Source organism: Lipophrys pholis (assembly GCF_963383615.2).
Source record: "Lipophrys pholis genome assembly, chromosome: 9".
NCBI lineage: Eukaryota > Metazoa > Chordata > Actinopteri > Blenniiformes > Blenniidae > Lipophrys > Lipophrys pholis.
Window position 1 is genome coordinate 26,332,594 of NC_137639.1, and position 15,274 is coordinate 26,347,867.

The 15,274-nt window shown below is 42.6% G+C and overlaps 1 protein-coding gene across 1 annotated transcript in view; it reads right to left on the reverse strand.

Moving 5' to 3' along the window:
* Positions 1-6,363: 6,363 nt before the first annotated feature.
* The window catches only part of nphs1 (NPHS1 adhesion molecule, nephrin), a gene marked incomplete at its 5' end in the record, with an annotated part of 39,264 nt that continues 30,353 nt past the window's right edge, over positions 6,364-15,274 (reverse strand). Inside the window, 10 exons of the mRNA XM_080470809.1 lie at positions 6,364-6,896; positions 7,033-7,178; positions 7,361-7,442; positions 8,620-8,752; positions 10,072-10,123; positions 10,687-10,809; positions 11,137-11,187; positions 11,307-11,488; positions 11,582-11,693; positions 14,818-14,969. Of these exons, the coding sequence (XP_080326935.1) occupies positions 6,807-6,896; positions 7,033-7,178; positions 7,361-7,442; positions 8,620-8,752; positions 10,072-10,123; positions 10,687-10,809; positions 11,137-11,187; positions 11,307-11,488; positions 11,582-11,693; positions 14,818-14,969 (1,123 nt within the window). The 3' untranslated portion in view covers positions 6,364-6,806. The remainder of the gene's footprint in view (positions 6,897-7,032; positions 7,179-7,360; positions 7,443-8,619; positions 8,753-10,071; positions 10,124-10,686; positions 10,810-11,136; positions 11,188-11,306; positions 11,489-11,581; positions 11,694-14,817; positions 14,970-15,274) is intronic.

The window sequence follows — 15,274 nt, forward strand, 5'->3', positions numbered from 1 at the left end:
TTTCAAAACACAAAAACACACCCTTACATACATCCAACACACATATAGGGCAGGGGAAGGGCGGGAGACGTGGCTCCCCCCAGCACCTCCCGCTGGGGTCCCGCCCCGGCCCGGGGTGAGTGCGGCTGGAGTGCGGGGGGCGCGCTCCCTCGGGCGTGGCGCTTGTGGGGGGGCTGGGGTGCGGTGCTCCTTCTCCACTTGCTGTTGGATTGGTGGAGGTTGGGATACCGCGGTGGCCGGGAGGGGGCCCGGCCGGCGGCCTGAGGGTGCGAGAGTCATCACCCCCCCCCCCGTTCCGTGTGTGTGTGTGTGTGTGTGTGTGTGTGTGTGTGTGTGTGTGGGTGTGTGTGTGTGCGGGGTGGGTCATGGGTTGGGTTTCCCAATCAAGACCCGGGGGGAGGGGTTATGGGGCGGGTGGAATATGAGGCTCCTGGGGGTGTAGAGTTGACTGTTCTCCGACCGGGGCCTGCGCCGGACTTCGCTTTCCTGGGTCTGGGGGCGGGGCTGGTCCGGGGCGCGGCGGCTGGGGCCGTCTCTGCCTTGCCGGGTTGGGGGGTGCGGTGGGACTCGCCGCCGGGGTTGGGGGGGCTGTCGGCCCGCTCGGCCCGGGGGCCCTGCTCCGGCCTTTTCTCGGCTTGGCGGCTTGGGTCGGGGCCTGGGGCCCTGTGCCCTTTGTCCTTCTCTTGTGGGCCCCTCTTGCCTGGGGGGGATTCCTCTCTGCATTCTCCGTCGGGTGCTTTATGGGCGTGGGCGGGGCTCTCTGGGGTGGTTCGCTGGGGTCTCCCCGGGCCTGGGGGGCTTCTGTCTACCGGGGTGGCGGTGTCCGGGCGCGGTGGCCTCGGACCCCGGGGTGTCACCACGGGTCCCCCCACAACAGTTCCGGCCACACCCAGTGGACAAGCCACACACACTCACACACACATACACGCACACACACACACACACACACACTTTCACTCCTCACGAAAGGTGCTTCTGAAGTTGCTTGTTGTCTGTCATCATTTGCTCAAACTTTAAAAATCATGTTCCTCTTTTGTTGTTGCCTCTTTGTTATTTCATGTTCCTGCTTCACGTTACTGTCTAGATAGAGCTGCTCAGGCTGGTTAAATCTAGGAAATCCTCTTACTGTCTAGATAGAGCTGCTCAGGCTGGTTAATCTAGAAAATCATCTTACTGTCTAGATAGAGCTGCTCAGGCTGGTTCAATCTAATAACAGTTGGAAAGTATTTGGATGAGTGTGATTATTGCAAATAATATATGTAGCACAACAAGGACATTGTATGTTATCCCCTTCCCCCCTCCCCCCTCCCCCCTCACCCCTCCCCCCTCGACTTTCTTCTCTCTCTTCTCTTCTCTCTCTCTTTGTGCGTTCCCCCCCGGTCGTGTACGGCAGCCATGCCAACTTCTGACGGAGAAGGCAACAGGAGGAGACTCCAGGTCTCTCCCTGTTGCAAGACCAAAAACTGTTCTGACTCCGAAGGCTCTCAATCACATCATATTGTTGGCCCAAGCTGCCGAACAGGACAAGGGCAAAAAGAAAAAAAAAAAAAAAAAAAAAAAAAAAAAAGAAGTAACTGCCATTGTCAACCTATTGAATTATCATTTTAACTTCTTTTCTTTTTTTTTAGCTTTTGCTTCAACACAAACTGAATGGAGGTTCGGATTGTGACCCGACAGCTTTATTCCAGTCAGAAGCATTAACCTCGAGACTGTTACAGCAGACAAAGCTGCGATTCATGCACAAGAGCAGAAGACAAGCTTTGTCCACAAGATGTGTCACATTTGAATATCTTTTCGCTGAAAAAAACCACAACAACCAAACACAACAATACTATCAACAATAGTTGTATCGTTAAATGAGGCTTTTTACACCCAGTTCCAGCCAATAGTGTAGCCTACACGCTATTGTTAATTCCCTATTTATCCTCTACAAGCCTGTTTCTACAGTTTGTTCTGTCTTCAGAAACAGACATCCTCCTCCTTCGCTTTGATTAAAAGGTGGGAGGTCCAGCCAGAACAGGGTGCGTCATAGTGTCCAATTGCTAAAAAATTCATACATTTACATAATGGAAAACCCAATTACTTTTCCTACAGCTCATACTCAGTCCCGTGTGTGTGTGAGCTGTAGGAGTGGGAAGTATTTACATTTAGGGCCATACTCATCATCACAAACAGGATCTTGTGTGTTCCAACACGTGTTTGCCTCTGCAGCAGCGGCAGCTTCTCTAAAGCGTCTTCTGAGTGGATAAAACAAAGATTTGCTGGTAAATAACACGTTCAGCACTTGCATATTGTACGTAGCTGAGGGTAATATTCCTTCGCCTATTAGCATATTCTCTTTCTGCACGACGTAAAGGAATCCAAGGTTCATAGTGTCAACAGGAATCCAAAGCCTGAGGATATTATTATTACAACAATCTACTTTGACAATACCTGTACAAACTATCATGTGCAATAGGAATGTACAACAATGTGGAAGTAGATACTATGGCATGCACTTCTCGGTTGAGTGTTTTTTTCTTGTTGGAAACTCATTCAGTTTGCTGTCATCGTGAGATTCAAAATAATTAAAAAGAAAAACAACTGTAGATGTAGCTTTACAAATATGTGTGAATAAAATGACGGTTTCCCCGAGTTAGTGATTATAGTCGCTGATTCAATGAGTAAAAATAAAGGCATGTTGTGTCTTTGCATCTCATTTTAAACTGGTTTCATAGACACACCTTTATTTAAATTCTTCACCATCATTTCATCCTATTCATTGTAGCTTGTATGCACTGAGTTTATGTCCAAAATAATAAATACCAAGCGTTAAGAATTTGCTCATTGTTATAAATCAAAACCTTTAAGTAGTTTAGGTCCATCTGGATCAGATGGGGGAGTTTGTGTCTTGGCGCATGAATCACTTGAGCCGCATGTTTGATTTGGCAGGAGTTGATTCGGGAGCGATGGGATTCAAACCAGTAAACTAAGTCAAATGAACTAATAAAGAACAGTGAACGATTAATAAGGTGTTCAACTTAGTGTGAGCGATGCTTCCAACGCTGCTCTAATCAACATACATTAGTCAGCGTGTCTCTCCCTCCCAGTTATCTTTCACAAACTACTCTGGAATTTATTCACTTGTATTCTTTCTTTCCACATTGAGGGGCAAATTACATCCTCATTACTAACAACGGGAGAGCAAAGCCGCAAAGTGAGTCGTAATAACTACCAATAAAATCATGTTCTAATTTGTAAAACCTGTGGTTGTTTTTGATTTGATTTCTCAGTTGAAATAGAAAAAAAGAATAATAAAAAAAATCTAATCTCAATAATGACAAGCAATGACAAGAGTTTGCAAGAATTTGATTTGAAATTGACTCCGCTTTCTGTGGTGGAGCACAACCTGTTAAAATGATGAAGAAGAATTGTTCAATCTTGGGATTTGCTTCCCGCAAAAAGAAAAAATAAAGAAAAAAAAAACATTTTTCTTGCGAGGGATGAGAAAAACACTCGGAGAGACGAGGTAATTAAAGCCTCTTATTTGTTTTCTCTTTTGACTTAATTGTGCACTCATGCGGCCTGTCTGTTTGAGCTCCCTGGAGATTTCTCTGAAAACAACAGATCAAAATGTTCATGAGGCGAGCGGGGGGGGGGGGGGGAATAGAAGTTGACATACAGTATTGAGCTGTCAAGCCTTCAGTTTAGCAGATTACTGCTCCTGTGAAATGATGCATTATGAACAGGCTTTGGTATGAAAACAGCAGTCAGCGAGACAGGAACTTAAACAATTGTTCAGTAATGAGACAAACACCTTGACAGCTCATGATGGAGAATAGCCGGGCTAAGTGAGGAAGCATAGCTCATTGAAACATGCAGATTTATCTGCGGGCAGTCAGGGCCGCACCGAGGAAACAGAATTATGTAGCTTTTGACAAATGTGTGGACACTAATAATCTCAGCAGGATGTAAATATCACCTCACATCCTGTGAGTAAATATGTCCATGGAAATAATGCACTGGAGTAAAAACAGCAGACCTCATCAGCTTTCTTACACTAATGATAAAAATGAAATTTCTAATTTTGAATAAATTTAGAATCTTTCCTCTTTCAATTCATGCGTAGGTCTTGTTAGACAGTATTTGCCGTCCGTGCAGTAAAACACGTGCGCTGTGTGACACTGACGCCACAAATTGTACTTGAGGGAAAAGGAGAAGCTGGCTGTTTGCTTAACAGATCTGTGAAGGCATATAATGAGGGCCCATCCCCTTACTGTGTGCGTGTATGACAAGGCAGCCGAACCTAAAAGAGCCGTGGAAACTTTGAGGAAGTAAACAAACACGGTAAACAACAATAGATGGAGTTACACAAATGCACAAAGCTGCCACTGCATTGACAGCACCAATCTGCAGCTGCGTGGATAAAAACAATCAGATATATTTAGTTTGAGGGCTGCAGGATGAGTTTGCTGTTCCACACACAGGATGAGTCACACATGTAAAGAACAGAGAAAAGATAACTCCTTGTAGCAGCTTGGCTTTTAGTTATTTATTATTAATCATGTTGTGTGATTTCTTATTACATTATCTTTTCCTCATTCTCTCCATATGTATATTTAATTTTGTTTGAGATTTTTGTTCAGTTGACCTGTCTTTTGTCATATTAGGTTGTTGTTTTTTTATCTTTATTTAGTTTGACTTAGTTTTTAACAAAAGCTTTTCCATAATCTTTAGCTGTCTCCTTAAATGTATTTCAATCCACTTTTCTCTTTCTCAATTTTACTAATAACTTCTGGTTTACCTTTTAAAAGTTCTTTCTTTTGTCTTGTCTTTTAATATCAATTTTCCTTGGTTTTGTCTGGTTACCACTGTATAAATCTTCCTGTTAATTTTTTTATTTTTAGATTTTTTTTAGTCTGCTTGCTTTATGTCACTTGTGATTCAGTAAGAAAAACATCACTTTTTATTCAATTTGAATCAATATATCAGGATGTTGAGGATATTCATGCATATATTTTCAACCTTTTTTTTTTTTAATTAGGTCTCAGTTGTGGAGGAACTGAGACCTACTATTGGATTGATGGTGGAATTTCTGTGCTTTTCATTGAGTAAAACAAACAAAAAACACCCCAGTTTTATTATAAAGCATCATTCATTTCTTGACTGAGTTTGACTGATACAAACTTACCTGTTATTTCTCTCTTCATGAAGCCTATAGTCACTTTCAAACTTTCTTGTTCTGGTTGATAATAACATTTACTCTTAAAACATCAGAGGATGTTGATGATATTAATGATGCGCTCATATTGCTGAGCTAACTGAACATTGAGGCCCCGTCAAAATGGAAAACTTTTGTCGCGTTTTGAGGGCGTTCTTATGTCACAACGGTGCTCAGAGCCACTGAAAACACAACTTTTTGAAAACAGCTTCCAGGGTAGAACATTTTGAAAATGAAACGCTACTGCTGCGCGTGTGCACAAAAGACAACCAATAGTGTCAACTGGTGGCCTGGCATTGTAACTACATTGTTTTCAGCATTACTGTTATTCAATGTAACGGACATCGTTTTCAAAAGGTTGCCATGTCAACACGAAAAAAGTGATAAAAAAAAAAAGAGATTTGGAACTACTCACATGGCCGTGACACTCAACATTAGTGTTCAAACGTGTTTAAAGTGTGCTCATGTTCACTTTACATAAAAAATCGTTCTGTTTTTGCGACGTGTGTGTGCCACTGTGCTGTTCTGTTGATCAGAGTTTTTTGTTCCAAGTATTGTCGAGGCTCTGAAGTGAACAAGGCAGAGGAGATTTCAGTGACGCCCGCCACAGTCGCAGCTTAGCCTAACCCTCTCTTCTGGTCTCTATCTCTTCCTGACTGCCCACTCTCACTGAGACAAATTCCCCGCACGCTTCCTCTCTGTCACTGATGTTGTGAGCTGAACTTCAATCCGTGAGAAAACAGGATTAGAGTCTGGCACTGGATACGGCTTTACCTCCTGAAGACATAACTGTGCTAAATACCCCTCACCACGATCCCATTGTAGGGATTCCCATGGACGGGCTGCGAGATCTGAAAAACTCTTTGTAGAGGAGAGGAGAGGGACGGGCCGCTGTCATCAGCTCCTAATCTGGATGCGTGTTGGGAAACGTCGACGCCGGGTGGGTTAAAAGGATGACGTCTGCTGAGGTGGCACTGTAAGTCTGCGTCGCTCCGGCCTCGGTGGCCACCGCGGCGACGTCAGTGCATTTCTGCCTCTGACCGACTGACTCATGCCTACCTGCAGGCCACGGCGGCGGGGGAGGCGCCGAGAAGGAGGGCAGAGGTAAGAGAGGGGAAACCGAGCACGCGGAGATTCAAGTGGAATCAAAGACACAACAAACCGGCTTTAAGGCAAGAAGGCAAAATCTGTATTGAAAGCAAAGACTTCATTCTGATTGTGCGAGGTTATGAAAGCTTTCTTTTTGTTGTTTACAGATCAATCTGCTGTTTTTTTTAGTTTTTTTTATTATTATTCAAGTGTCTCCAGCTCGTTCAGTTCACCGTAGTGTTTCATATACGAGGTCAACTCGATCCTTGAAAGAAAAATGTTAAAACACTTGTTAAGTTGGAACACTTGAGGAGTGAAATATCGCCTTCCGTGGTATTTCAGTGTGGTTATGCTCTTTCAAGGGTTCATTCAAGGTGACTTGTGAGATATTGTTGATAAATAATGAAATGAATAATGCCGCGGTGAATATATCTGCCTCACAATGCTGTACCTAATGAATACTATTGATCCCCGAAGCTCTGCAAAAAGTATATAAGCTTGACCTCAAAGTCTCTTTTTAAACTAACTCTCCTCGCAGTTCAAAGGGAAGATGTGAAACCCTCTGGGGCTGTTGAACGTCCACCGAGTGCCTCAGTCTGTCCGGGACCTGCCGAGAGAAGAGATTGCATCTCCGTCACACATTTGCTCACACACTGAAGCTACAGTAGATCATCCGGCTGTTTTAATTGTGGCATAACATCTGTCGTCACCACTCAGGTTTTTTTTATTTTAAATTTACAGACCTGGGGGTAGTTTGGTGATTTCCACTCGCTCCTTTGTTGAGGCTGTTGGCGGTCAAACGCGAGTGGAGGGGAAGGAAAGAAGGAAGCGGGTATGTCCCGAAGCGGGCCGTCTTCTCTCACGTCTTCGTACAGCCGGCTGAGAGAGTCTGAGGGGAGGTGGGCCACATCTTCAAGAGCGCGTGGAAACGAGCACTCGCAGCACAAATATGGATCACAGTTGAAACGTTTGCAAACGGCGACAACATTCGCTCCACTTTTAATCAAATGTTGACCCCCACACTGCGCCCGGCAACATATTTGTTTGCTCTGACGTGTTTGTGTGCCTCACCGGGATGGGACATTTCCTCTGCTAGAGGACTGAGAGGCGGCAGGTAGTCACCAGCAGGATAATAATAATGGTGGGAGCTGTCCTGAAATTTGGGAAATGGGAGAGATAACATCTGATGAGCGTTGGACCTTAAGCAACTTCCTTCAAATGGCGATTGCACATGTTTTTCATTAGTACAAAGGGCACGCTTTGAAGTGTTGGAGGGCAGGGATCCTCAAATCCTTTCCCACGAACCATGCAGGGATGGAGGGTTTTGCTTTTATGGTCGACTGATTGAATCTGTATCAAACACAATTGCGGCAGAAGACGAGAATGAAGTAGTTCCATATAGCGGTACATATGCACGCGCGAAATACAACATGGATATATAGAATAGAATATATGATGCCAGACATAATCAGGTTTATTTATAGTCTAACACATAAGTGTCATCTTTTTCTCAGCATGCCTCATTTCTCACGTAAGAAAAAAGAAAGAAAATCACGACAGAAATAGGAATAAGTGAAGTTCGAAACTAGTATTTTTTCCATCCAAACACATATTTCAATGACTTATTGTGCAAATGTATTGTTGCAAAACCCAAATATGACGGATACTGGCAGAACTACGTAAAATAACTTATCTAACTAAGTAAAGTCTTGGTGGTATGCTGCCTTCTATTGCTTTCTATTGTTTTTAGAGCCTGAGCCCGTACTTTCTCTGACTAGATGTTCTTCAGTACAGTCACAAACTTGCAGGTCGTCTTGCATTTCAAAGCCCGGCTATATCCAATCGAAACTACCTTGACTCAAGGCTCACACCTCTTCAGATAAATGTGCTATCATATTCGTATGTAAATGAGAGGCGAGGTGAAGTCTGTCTTCATGGGTATTACCGGGATCTTCCCACAGCAACGGCCTGTCGGCTTTTTTCCTTGCCTCACTAAATAGTTTTCTTCAAGGTTCAAATCCTCGTTGGCCTTTTTAAAGTACAAAATGATAATTTCTTCAAGATCGATGTGTATTTTGAATGCTAATTGTGAGTTATTGATCTATGTTCCGTCTCTGTGCACAGCTAAAGGTTTCATTAGTTTATCTATCCATTTTCCCTGTTATGGCTGAATTCTCCACTTCCTCTTCTGCCAGATCCCTTTACCCTCCGCCTAACCTCTTTCCTCCCCTCATCTGTTTACTCAACCTTTTCTGTGTCTCTGCATATTTTTTCAATTGCCCTTTTCTCATCACCCGGCTCCCGCCTCTCCTCCTCTCTCCAGTTCTTACCGCCACGTAGCTCTCGTAGACGTTGCTGTCTGCTTCAGATCCAGAGTCAATGAGCAGGGTGCGCTGCGCTGCCGCGTTGATCTTTTCTTTGCTCTCATACTTATTGGAGTTTGTTACAGTTGATCGGCTTGACCTGCACAGAAAAATCCAATTTTTATTATCTGTGAGAATTATTTTTTGAGTCCGCAGCCGTTTCAAGCCTCTTGATGCAAACAGTAGCATGTTTACTGCACGTGCTCAGGGCCTGATCGCAATGCATTATGGGCGATATGTTGACCGCGTGGCCTGCGACGTCAAATCGAGCCCAGTGGATGCCTTTTGAAAAGTAAAAAAATATAACAAAGAAGATATTAACTGCAATTTTTCAACTGAAGTAATTTCTGTTCTCGATTTGTTGCCTGGTAGTCAGAACGTTTCAGAGTTGACGTCTCAGCAGCAATGAGAACGAAAATCGTTAACAAGATGTAAGTGCGCTGATGTTAGTGAACTAGCATTGAGATTACTAGAAAACTTACTAGAAAAACTTACACATTAAATTAAAAAAACTGACTAAATCCAACTTTTGCCAACATTGGGCTTAACAAAACACAGTGACAGTTAAAAATTAAACCTTTTCCACTTTAGAAATTCATGTTCAAAATAGTATTTTTTTTTTTTTAAATACATAAAATAGTGCATTAAAGGTGAGCTTTTTTATTGCTTACTTTTAATCCTCTTTAAGAGGTGGAAAGGTGCAAAGATTACTATTCAAGGGACCCATTTTTGTCCTTCTTATTTGTCTGCTGTTGGGTACACATTTTTGTTTACCCAACATCAAATGTGCAGGAAAAGTTGTTGATAGTGTGCTATTGCTATGACATTTGTCAACGAATTGGCAAATCATTTCCTCAATATGATTTGGCAAATCAAAAATCGCAATTAAAGCAAAAAAAAAAAAAAAAGCATTGAAATGCATTGAAATTAAATAATGCAAACAAAAGTACATCAAAACGTTTGTAAAATTGGGGAATAGTGTGCTATGAGTTTTGTTAATGATTCAGAAAACATTTTCCACAAAAATGGTAAAAAAAAAACTGAAAAATTGTCCAATTAAAAATTGATGGGATTATGGTGAAGAATATAAAGGAGGGGGTACTAATCAGCAGCGAGCAGCAGGCAAACACAAAAATTGAACATACATTTTCTAGTTCATAATTTGTAATGTAAAATTGAGCAAAAAACTTTGGAGATGCAATATACAGATGATTCTATTAAGATATTCCTGTCCAGCCCTGTTGAGATCAAATCGGTCTGTATGTGGCTGAACTAAGATGAGTTTGACAAAGCAAATGTGATGACACTGCTGTGAATGGATATTGACAGAAGCCTTTTGTTGTGCCTGTCTGGCAGTTTTCATCAGCCACTGGAGTGTGTATCTTTATTTATTAGTGTAACTTCAGGGTTTTAACCTACCCCTGCTCTCCGCTCTTCTTTCCATCCAGCACGCTGCCCTCTCCACCCCCTGCTGTGAGGAAAGAGGCTTAATGTTGGTAATATTAGAACTTGAAGAGAGGAGTATCATATCATACGTACCGAAACTAATCGGAGCAATAAAAAGGCCAGACAGTGCCAGTGAATGAAAGAAAGTAAGCTGGGGGGGGATAAAAAATCTACGTAAAAAGCTGAGGGCAGAGGAAGGTGAGGAATAAAAAATAAAAGATTGAGAGGGAGACCTTGACAGTCACACTGAAGAACAAATAGAAAGAGACAAGAGGAGCGATAGAGGAAGGACATAAAGCTAGCAAATGAGATAAAAGATTTGGATGAAACACAGAAGTGACAGCTTTGAGGGATGAATGTGGTGGGAGGTAGAGGCTTAGAGAATGAGCAAAAGGAGAGGAGACAGGACAGACGAATAGAAAGTGGGATATGGAGAGATGAGGAGGGAGTGAGATGCTGAGCTGACAATTGCATCATGGCTCAGAGTAATCTCTTTAGAGTTTGGTTGAGGATTCAGAACATTACAACGACAGAAAGCGGTGGGAGAAACCCTCTCACATCCACAGATAAAAAGATAATTATGGTTACCTGTCTGGCCGCGACTCTTTCTCCACCTCAGTCCAAAGTAGCAACCCAGTGAATTCAACACCAGCACCACTCCAAACACCACCGTGAACACCACCGTCAGATAAGCCGGCAGCCCACTGGGACCTAGAGCAGAATATTAACCGCATTAGATCAGTTCCTCAAAGAGGACGTTATATGGACATTTTTTAAGATAAAAACTGACCGAGGCAGAGCCAAACCAGTCTCTCAGTTATCGATTCAAAACTAACAGAGGTGGAAAAAGGAAAAGAAGAAGTATGGGTGGGCGCCATGACAACCACTACATTTTTATTTTTTTTTTAGAGCAAACATTAGCAGTCTTGGAGGTGCATACATTAACATGATTTAGCCAAATGAATCTCACTACTGTGCAAACAGCAATTTCCAACTGCCCTTAAGAGCTTTTCCATGGAGCTGCGGTGAAAGACTTACTCTGTGAGCCCGAGTCTCCATCTGACGGGACGTCGTCAGGCTCCGGTCGCTCTGCACAGGAAAAACAAAAAACATTCCCCCACACTTCAGAACTTCATGCTGAATGTATCATATGAAGGTTGGACTGTTCAGTCCTTTCAGTGTCAAGCTGAGGGTTACTCCAAACTGACCCTTGGTGGTGATTGTAAGAATTGCATTGTTGTCAGCATAGCTACTCTCTCCTATTGCATTGAGGGCATTAAGAGAGAAGTTGTAGCCGGTAGCAGGCTGCAGACCGGTCACGGTGAAGATTGTCGCACCGGGAGGAAAAACGTCCACATACATGAAACTGAGCGACTCATCCCCACGATATCTGTCAACCACAAAAAAAAATAATTAAAAAAATTAAAATGCTTTGTTAAATACAACTCTTAGTGCCTCTCTTCTACTACAGTCTTCTCATGACCTGATCCGGAATCTTTGTTGCCGGCCACCATTGAAACCTGGGATCCACTCCAGAGTGACGGAGTCGTGGGTAACGGTGAGTTTGCAGAATGATGATGGAGGATCTGGGTGACCTGGAGGCAGGAGAAAAGAAGAAAAATTGGGGGAAGTGGTGGGAAAAGCAAACATGTTCTCGATTTTCTGTGAGAGCTGAACCCCCTCAGTCAACAGGGGGCTATTTGAAAAGGCTTCAGGTGCTAAGAAATTGAGGTAAGCACCATTATATAGTCGAGTGATTATATTTGCAGACTGAAATAACACATAAGGCCCCGCTGTCTGTGGGCCCGCGCCTTCCCGAGGCCTCCCGCCTCGCCACATGGAGGCTGTTATAGACAAAATTATATTATTAAGTGAGCTTGTAGAGCTGATGTTCTTCTTTATAGAACGAGAATAGGAAGAAAAATGATTTCAGATATTCTCGCTTTTCCCATTACATACAGCGGTGTCTGAAAACAAAATTATTTGCAAAGATATATGTGTCAGAAGGACTGGTAATAACAGTCTACCTCAGAGGAAAAGGACTCGGGGGGGGGGGGGGGGGGGGACTTTTTTTTTGTCATGTAATTGTATGATTTCAGGCTGTGACTCATAACACATCATTTCAAGTATTACAATAAGAGCGCGGTGGATTTAATGAGGAACACTGATGACAAATATTGGAAAATAGCGAGTAGAATTTAATCAGGGCAGACAGATGATCAACATGGTCGAAACTTGTCAGCGAGTTTCCAAAGCTTGCTTCTCTCCTTTTCCCAGCGTCTCGTCTGCTTGAATAAACATAATTTTTGACAGCGGCGGCTTTGCGTTTTTTTGCGTCAGTCCTCATTTCCTCTTGCTTAAGGTTGTGCTTTGTTGTATAAATGATCAGGAAACACAGGCAGACCTTTACTGATCCCCTCTCAGAACAAAGTGGCTTATTTGTCCAGTTTATCCAAACCAAAGTCGTACAATGATGGACGAAGCCTCTTGATTATTATCAATATCGTGAGCAAAGATCAAAAGAAGCGATCTGGGCCTTCAGTCTGAGCGTAGTGAAGGGAAAGTGGATTATTTTGCATTTGGAGCACAGGGAAAAAAAGACAGGGTGGTTTTGGGGGCAGAGGAAGAGATAGTCAAGGAGAGGAGGAGGAGGAGGAGGAGGAGGAGGAAGAAGAGGAGGAGGAGAGATAGTCGAGTAGCAACATAAGAAGGAGATACACTGCTCATCTATTGCTCCAGGCTGCAGCCCAGTTTGCAAAGTAAATAATTCTCACTATCAGCTCAACTCATAAGATTCCAGGGCATAAAGGTCAACCTTATTTGGATCTCGTTTTCTTCAAATCCAAAATTCACCATGCAAAGAAAAAAAAACAAAAAACCTCTCTCTTCCTCTCGGGCTTGAAAATGATAAGGAGGCACATAAAATGTATTATCACTGCATCCGATTAATTATGAATATTCACTGCTCTAAAAAAAAAGTGACTGGGGAAAAAACAGGGCCAATATTGGATTGTATTTTATGGTTTTTATAGTAAACATTAAATGCAACCAATGATGGCTGGGGGCTTTCGCTGAGAGCTGGACCGTGTTGATAATGTGGGTTTTGCACAGATACACTGGTAGCTTAAAGGTAGGGAAGTCTAAACATGCCAGGAGAGTAAAGCGTATCACTGCAGCATTATCTGAGGAGAAAGTGAAGCAGTGCTAAAGGCTAAACGATAAGGTAGAGATAGAGGAATGGACTAAGTTTACTTAAAGGACCGACTCTCAGCAGCAACCCCAGTTTACTGAAATGTGGATTCTCAGTGGCTCTCACAGGCTATTGTGTTGGCGCTTAAAAAAAAGGTGGATAAATAGACATTTTGAAATGCTGATGACTCATAACAAAGACAACATTTAGCGCTGTGATCTACACAAATCCAGTTGGTTTCGTGCCAAATCCACTAACTCAGGGGTGTCAAACGTACGGCCCACGGGCCAGAAGTGGCCGGCCTGAGAGTCCAATCCGGCCCGCAAGATGAAATGTTCCAATTGTAGGAACTTCGGACATTATCTGCGAGGCCCACAGGAGTCTTTATTATTATGATTCTCTTTCAAATTAACTTTGTTTCGTGTAGTGAATCGGTTCAGGTGATCAGGATTACTAAACATATGTAGAATGCATTAATGATAATTCAGAATTTGAAGAGTTATTCTCATCATAATATGAACTAGCCAATACATTTTTGAGTTCCAGTTAAATGTGGCCAAATGTTCAATGCCTTTGAAAGTGTACATAGTAAATAAATAAATGAAAACCCACTGTGATCTGTAGGTTTTAAAGAACATATGGTGAACTGAGGCATGACATTATTGAAATTGCTGTTATTTTATTCAAATTTCAGGTTGAGCTGACAATTGCATCATGGCTCAGAGTAATCTCTTTGGCAGTTTGTTGAGGATTCAGAACATTACAATGACAGAAAGCGATTACTTCATGTAAATGTGAACTTCAGACAGATATTTAGAATTCTAGTTATTTATATATTATAATATAATCATTTACTGGTCCTGCCCACTTAAGATCAAATTCTATGTGACTCCTGAAGTAATATGAGTTTGACACCCCTGAACTGATCATTTCTATTTATGCAAAGCAGTCATAAGTTAGTTTTGCCCACAAGGGCTCCAACAAACAGAACATGAAGTTGTTAGTTTAACTACTCATTGTTCTAACTTGTTAATCACTTTACTTGACCGTCCGACAGTCTGTGTGTTAATAATAATGATACCTAACGGGGCAGGTTCAGTGTTGGCCGTATAACCAAACAACAAACAGGTAGAAATATCTCACATCAGAGGATAATGAAAGTAAAGCTTCAGTCCAATTTTGTCAGTTTGACTTCACTGGATTTACTTCATGGTCACGGATTTCTTACTATATACGTTTTAAAACTATTACATTACATCTTTAAGAACCCTGCGCTTTAGTATTTCAGGTACACTGCCAAAGGTGAAATAGGGTCGTTGTTCTCAGCTCATGACTTGACAACATTTTGAATGCTGACAAGAAATGCTGCAAAGGGACGTAGACACACACACACACACACACACACACACACACACACACACACACACACACACACACACACACACACACACACACACACACACACACACACACACACACACACACACACACACACACCCCTGCACAAAAAAGGTACGTAGATGCAGTACTTGTGCTGACGAGCTGGATGTCAAGCTTGTCTTCCCCAAGTGGGTTGCGAGCGGTGCAGCTGAAGACAGCATAGTCCAAGAGTGCGCTCACATTCACCACTCGAACTGTGCTGGTGTGGAAGGAGCCCTCCCTCACCGTCTGCTCCTCATACCTGCAGCACAAATGTATGCACACCCACATGCGAGCACAAAGACAAAGACAAACCCTGAGCAGACAGACAGCGGGGGACTGTGATGTCCTGCAGATTGCTCTGTTACCTAATTTCACACATCAAAAGATGTATTAAACAGGGTATTTGCATAGAGAAACTACAAAAAAATGCACAAAATCTGGATTTAGCAGTGAAATACTTAAGGGTAGCAAACTATTACACTGTGCTTTGGCTGAACCTAACCTAATTGTAGGGACTCATCAATATGTAATCACATGCTGACAACAGAACATAATGGGAAATTA